At 50.4% G+C, this 5,581-nt stretch overlaps 2 protein-coding genes across 5 annotated transcripts in view; one reads left to right on the forward strand and one right to left on the reverse strand.

The window, feature by feature from the left end:
• CREB3L4 (cAMP responsive element binding protein 3 like 4) overlaps positions 1–2,466 on the forward strand; it is a 6,306-nt gene extending 3,840 nt beyond the window's left edge. For all 4 annotated transcript variants that reach the window (XM_017857525.1, XM_017857526.1, XM_017857524.1 and 1 more), the window contains 6 exons: positions 818–910; positions 1,040–1,146; positions 1,263–1,331; positions 1,456–1,540; positions 1,715–1,811; positions 1,967–2,466. In XM_017857525.1, coding sequence (XP_017713014.1) covers positions 818–910; positions 1,040–1,146; positions 1,263–1,331; positions 1,456–1,540; positions 1,715–1,811; positions 1,967–2,160 — 645 coding nt within the window. In that variant the 3' untranslated portion in view covers positions 2,161–2,466. The remainder of the gene's footprint in view (positions 1–817; positions 911–1,039; positions 1,147–1,262; positions 1,332–1,455; positions 1,541–1,714; positions 1,812–1,966) is intronic.
• A 142-nt stretch (positions 2,467–2,608) lies between these two features.
• The window catches only part of JTB (jumping translocation breakpoint), a 5,866-nt gene continuing 2,893 nt past the window's right edge, over positions 2,609–5,581 (reverse strand). The window contains exons 2-5 of the mRNA XM_017857530.1: positions 5,390–5,428; positions 5,106–5,188; positions 4,243–4,322; positions 2,609–2,932 (exon numbers count right to left, since the gene is read on the reverse strand). Coding sequence (XP_017713019.1) covers positions 2,776–2,932; positions 4,243–4,322; positions 5,106–5,188; positions 5,390–5,428 — 359 coding nt within the window. The 3' untranslated portion in view covers positions 2,609–2,775. The remainder of the gene's footprint in view (positions 2,933–4,242; positions 4,323–5,105; positions 5,189–5,389; positions 5,429–5,581) is intronic.

Below are 5,581 nucleotides of genomic sequence, written 5' to 3' on the forward strand. Positions count from 1 at the left end.
GTGAGCCACCGCGCCCGGCCTAATTTTGTATTTTAGTAGAGGCAGGGTTTCACCATGTTGGCCAGGCTGGTCTCGAACTTCTGACCTCAGATAATCCGCCCACCTTGGCATCCCAAAGTGCTGGGATTACAGGCGTGAGCCACCGTGCCCGGCCACATACATCTTTCAAAAAGAAATACTAGTGAGAAAGGCAAGTTACTCAGTTGATGGGCTCAGGTTCATCACCAGCACCATCTACTCTCCCTACATCCTCTCTTGTGATTCGCTGGGAGACGTATGGCTGCCTTTGGGAAGCTTTGTATGAGAGGGGACAGAACCTTAGTCTGAGAAGCGGAGCTCAGACCCTAGGGGAGAACAGGCCACTGCCCCACAGAATTCCCTGTGGTTGACGCGCAACTGGATAACACACTCTGCTAAATGGAAGTTAATGGCTGAAAGTGAATCATGTGCTTGCTGTAAAGAAATTATGTAAACTTCACTGTAGTGAGTTCTTTCAGGTTCTCTTGGGTATGGGGAGACATGGACCAGAATAAGCCTTCCCTAGCTTGCTCAGAGCGCCAAGGTCCTAAGTCTCTGGGTGAAGGATATGACAATACCCTCCTCTCTCCCTTCTTGGCCTCAGGAAGTCCCTTTGGCTTGATCTAGAACCTGTCGGAATTAAGGTCTCTGCCCCTCACCTCACCTCTAGATTAAAGCTGTCTCCCAGTGCAAATAGGAAGCACTCTCCAGAAGGCATGTAGAGGGAGTAGCCTGGGTGTTGCAAATGGGATGACCCCCTTCTCAATCCTATTACATCTTCTCCTGCCCCTACCCCCAGCTGCCCTGTCAAACCCTGTTCCTGACGGATGAGGAGAAGCGTCTGCTGGGGCAGGAAGGGGTTTCTCTGCCCTCTCACCTGCCCCTCACCAAGGTAACATGCTTCCCCTAAGGGTATCCCAACCCAGGGGCCTCACCATGACCCTGGCCAATATCCCAGGAGAAGCACTGGGGAGTTGGGGGCAGGTGAAGGACCCAGGACTCACACATCCTGGGCCTCCAGGCAGAGGAGAGGGTCCTCAAGAAGGTCAGGAGGAAAATCCGTAACAAGCAGTCAGCTCAGGACAGTCGGCGGCGGAAGAAGGAGTACATTGATGGGCTGGAGAGCAGGTATGCCTGGGTTATTTCTGGCTTCCTGTGGGCCATGTCTGGGCCCCTTCCTCACCACGGCAGGCAAGGTAAGGGACTCAGGTTGCTGAGCCTTATCCTACCTCCCCACACTCTAGGGTGGCAGCCTGTTCTGCACAGAACCAAGAATTACAGAAAAAAGTCCAGGAGCTGGAGAGGCACAATATGTGAGTGAAAGCATTGTGTGTGTGTGTGTGTGTGTGTGTTTTGAAGGCGGGTACAGCACACAGGGGCGCCATTCTTGGCTCCTGGTACCCAGAAGATACTAACTCTTCATTCCTCCTTTCCCAGCTCCTTGGTAGCTCAGCTCCGCCAGCTGCAGACGCTAATTGCTCAAACTTCCAACAAAGCCGCCCAGACCAGCACTTGTGTTCTGGTACCAGTAGTCTATCTACTCCCATCTGCACCCACGTCCACCATCTTCCCCCACACTTCTAGCCTTATACCCCGACTACCCAGCCAGATCTACTTCCCACATCCAATAACCCCAGCTGGCCTCCATTCACTCTGCCCCCTACTCCCTTCATCTGTTCCTCTTGCTTCCTCCCAGATTCTTCTTTTTTCCCTGGCTCTCATCATCCTGCCCAGCTTCAGTCCATTCCAAGGTCGACCAGAAACTGGGCCTGAGGATTACCAGCCTCACGGAGGTGAGAGGCAAGGGCAGGGAGCAACCCCTGGCTGAGCAAGGGATGGGGACTATGTTCTCCAAGGTCATCAAGAAGCAAGAGGAAGGTCCTGTCCTGTCTAGGGTCTCCCACCCAGGGCAGCACTCTACTATTGCCTTCTTTCCTTCACCTCACAGTGACTTCCAGAAATATCCTGACCCACAAGGACATAACAGAAAATCTGGAGACCCAAGTGGTAGAGTCCAGACTGAGGGAGCCACCTGGAGCCAAGGATGCAAATGACTCAACAAGGACACTGCTTGAGAAGATGGGAGGGAAGCCAAGACCCAGTGGGCGCATCGGGACGGTGCTGCATGCAGATGAGATGTGAGCTGGAACAGACCTTCCTGGCCCACTTCCTGATCACAAGAAGGAATCCTGGGCTTCCTTACGGCTTTGCTTCACACTGGGATTCCTACTTAGGTGTCTGCCCTCAGGGGTCCAAATCACTTCAGGATACCCCAAGAGATGTCCTTTAGTCTCTCTCCGCCTGAGGCCCAGTCTGCATTTGTTTGCATATATGAGAGGGTACCTCAAATACTTTTGTTATGTATCTATGATTTTATTTCTTCTTTGGGGATAGGGTTGAGGGGAAATAAGTTTTGAGTGACAAATAAACATTTTAACTGAAATTGTATCCCAGAAGTCTGAAATAAGTAGAAGAGGGGAAACAAGGGAGAAGTAGTGGGGAAGACTTGGTAGACTGGGGCCTTAAGTAGCCACCTCCTTTCCCTCTCTGCCCCCATGACTGCCTGCTCCAACTTACAGAAGGGAAGGAAACCATTTTACTATTTTTATTCTGCTCATTAATGATCTGAAAGAAGGCGACGGGGAAAAGGGGATTCCACCACAAGCCTCCAAAGAACCAAGAGTGCAAATCAGTCCATTTCACGTTCACTGTCTGAGATTGGGTCTCTAAGACCCAGGATAAAAGGGTGGAATGTAGCTATATGGACTCAATTTGCTTCCGGACCTTTTCCAGAGCCTTTCTGTCCAGTTGTCGCTGACGAATGATGACAAGACAAGCGAAGATCAGGGCCACAAACACAACAGCCCCTTCGAACTTCCAAAATAAGTGTTGTTCCATCAAAGCTGAGCGGCAGCTGAGGGCAGGAAAGAATAGTTATTCCCAGGGAAGGCCAGATAGCTTCTCACTCTAATCTCCCTTCTACTTCAGCCTAACCAGGATATATTCAAGAGGAAATCAGAGCCAGGCTTCTGTTGTGTGTCTAGTACATAAATCCCTCTCAAATAGTTTTTTGTTGTTGTTGTTGTTGTTGAGACGAGTCTCGCTCTGTCGCCCAGGCTGGAGTGCAGTGGCCGGATCTCAGCTCACTGCAAGCTCCGCCTCCTGGGTTTATGCCCTTCTGCCTCAGCCTCCCAAGTAGCTGGGACTACAGGTGCCCGCTACCTCGCCCGGCTAGTTTTTTGTATTTTTTTTAGTAGAGACGGGGTTTCACTGTGTTAGCCAGGATGGTCTCGATCTCCTGACCTCGTGATCCGCCCGTCTCGGCCTCCCAAAGTGCTGGGATTACAGGCTTGAGGCAGCACACCCAGCTTAGATCATTTAATTTATTCTCTGGATAAGCAGAGCTAGTATTAACCAATTTTACTGATGAGAAAATATGGCCAATAACATAGTGCTGAGGAATAGAGCTGGAACATAGGTTCAAGTAATTTGGCTCCAAATCCCGTCTTCTTTGTTCTTATTTTTGAGATGGCGTCTCGTTCTGTCACCCAGACTGGAGTGCAGTGGTGTGACCTCGGCTCACTGAGGTCACACCACTCCCCCGCCCAGGTTTAAGCAGTTCTCTGCCTCAGCCTCCCAAGTAGCTGGGATTACAGGTGCCCACCATCATGCCCGGCTAATTTTTTAATTTTTAATAGAGACGGGGGTTTCACCATCTTGGCCAGGCTGGTACTGAACTCCTGACCTCGTGATCCACCCGCCTCGGTCTCCCAAAGTGCTGGGATTACAGGTGTGAGCTACCCCTCCCGGCTTCTTTTTTTTTTTTTTTTTTTTTTGAGACACAGTCTCGCTTCATCACCCAGGCTGGAGTGCAGTGGTATGATCTTGGCTCACTTTAACCTCTGCCTCTTAGGTTCAAGCGATTCTCCCTGCCTCAGCCTCCCAAGTAGCTGGGATTATGGGCACCCACCACCACACCGGCTAATTTTTGTATTTTTAGCAGAGATGGGGTTTCACCACGTTGGCCAGGCTGATCTTGAACTCCTGACCTTAGGTGATCCGTTAGCCTCAGCCTCCCAAAGTGCTGGGATTATAGGTGTGAGCCCGGCCCCCTCTTCTTTCAAACATTCCATGCTACTGCCAGACCAGGGGAAAAGGTGGGACCATCCATCTAAAGTCATAGGAGCAAAGGAGGTGATCTCAGAGAAGAGAAACAGCACTCACCTTTTGAACTCAATTTTCTTAGATGAGCTGCATGTGATTTTCTCTACATACCCTGTGGGACCACACTCAGGGGTAGTTTTCTGCCAGGAGAAAAGGAGCTAAGTACATGTTAGGAAGGGGCAACAGGAGAAACAAAAAGGCTGCCATTCAGAAGGTGCAGGTGCCCAACTGTTATGGTTTGGAGTGGTAGGCAACAGAGAGCTAATGAAAGAGTTCTGATGCGGATGCTGGAGGTGGTGGCTGCATGTTAGAACACTTCAGAGGCAACAGTCTAGGAGAGGCAAGGATACATTCCATTCCAGAGCCTACTATACTAAAAGTGAATAAAACGTAGTTATCATTTGAGGCCAGGGGCGGTGGCTCATGCCTGTAATCCCAGCACTTTGGAATGCTGCGGCAGGCAGATCACGAAGTGAGGAGTTAAGAGACCAAGCCTGCCCAACATAGTGAAACCTGAGTCTACTAAAAATACAAAAATTAGCCAAGCAAGATAGAATGCGCCTTTAGTCCCAGTTAGCTACTCGGGAGGCTGAGGCAGGAGAATCGCTTGAACCCGGGAGGTGGAGGTCGTGGTGAGCCGAGACCACGCCACTGCACTCCAGCCTGGGCAACAGAGTGAGACTCCGTCTCAAAAACAAACAAACAAAAAAACCATAGTTATCAGTTGAATACTGCCATTAGCTTGGAAAGGGGCACATTTTCAGGGGAAAGGCAAGTACAGATTTGGACATACACTGAGACCGCAAGAAGAAAGAAAAAAAGATGATGCAAAGGCAGCTTAATAAGACTTGGATGTTAAGATGTTGCTTAAGTGTTTGCTTAGATGTCAAAAAAAATGGGGGGGTAGAGAAACAGATACTCACAGCCTGGAAATTAGAGCATGGAGAGCACTCTGCTGTTACCACAAACTCTTCCACCAGCCAGCATGGCAAATTTGAGGTGCTCGCTGAAAGGAAAGATAAATGCCAACCCCAGACCATTCAGAAAACATTTCTCCCAAAGGCTCTGCCCATCCAAATTCCCGGCACAGCGCTTGCCCTCATTCCATGTGGTGCCGCCCTTTTCCACCTGTGCTCTTGGTATATGGGGTAGATACTAAAACCAAAACCAAACGACGGAAGTGTCGGGTTCCCAGACAATCACCCACCTGACAGCTTCTCCTCCTGCACGGGAGCCTCTGCTTGACTGTAGCGGAGTGGGAGGAAGAGACGAAAGTCAAAATCCAGAAAATAGGGCACCCCCTCCTGCGCTGTCCATGGGTAAGGTCTCCCCCAACCCCGGGGCCGGGAACGATCCTGTCCTCAAGTGACCTCCTTTTCCCTCCCCTTACCCCTCCTTA

Source organism: Rhinopithecus bieti, unplaced genomic scaffold (assembly GCF_001698545.2).
Source record: "Rhinopithecus bieti isolate Rb0 unplaced genomic scaffold, ASM169854v2 scaffold_45389, whole genome shotgun sequence".
Classification (NCBI taxonomy): domain Eukaryota; kingdom Metazoa; phylum Chordata; class Mammalia; order Primates; family Cercopithecidae; genus Rhinopithecus; species Rhinopithecus bieti.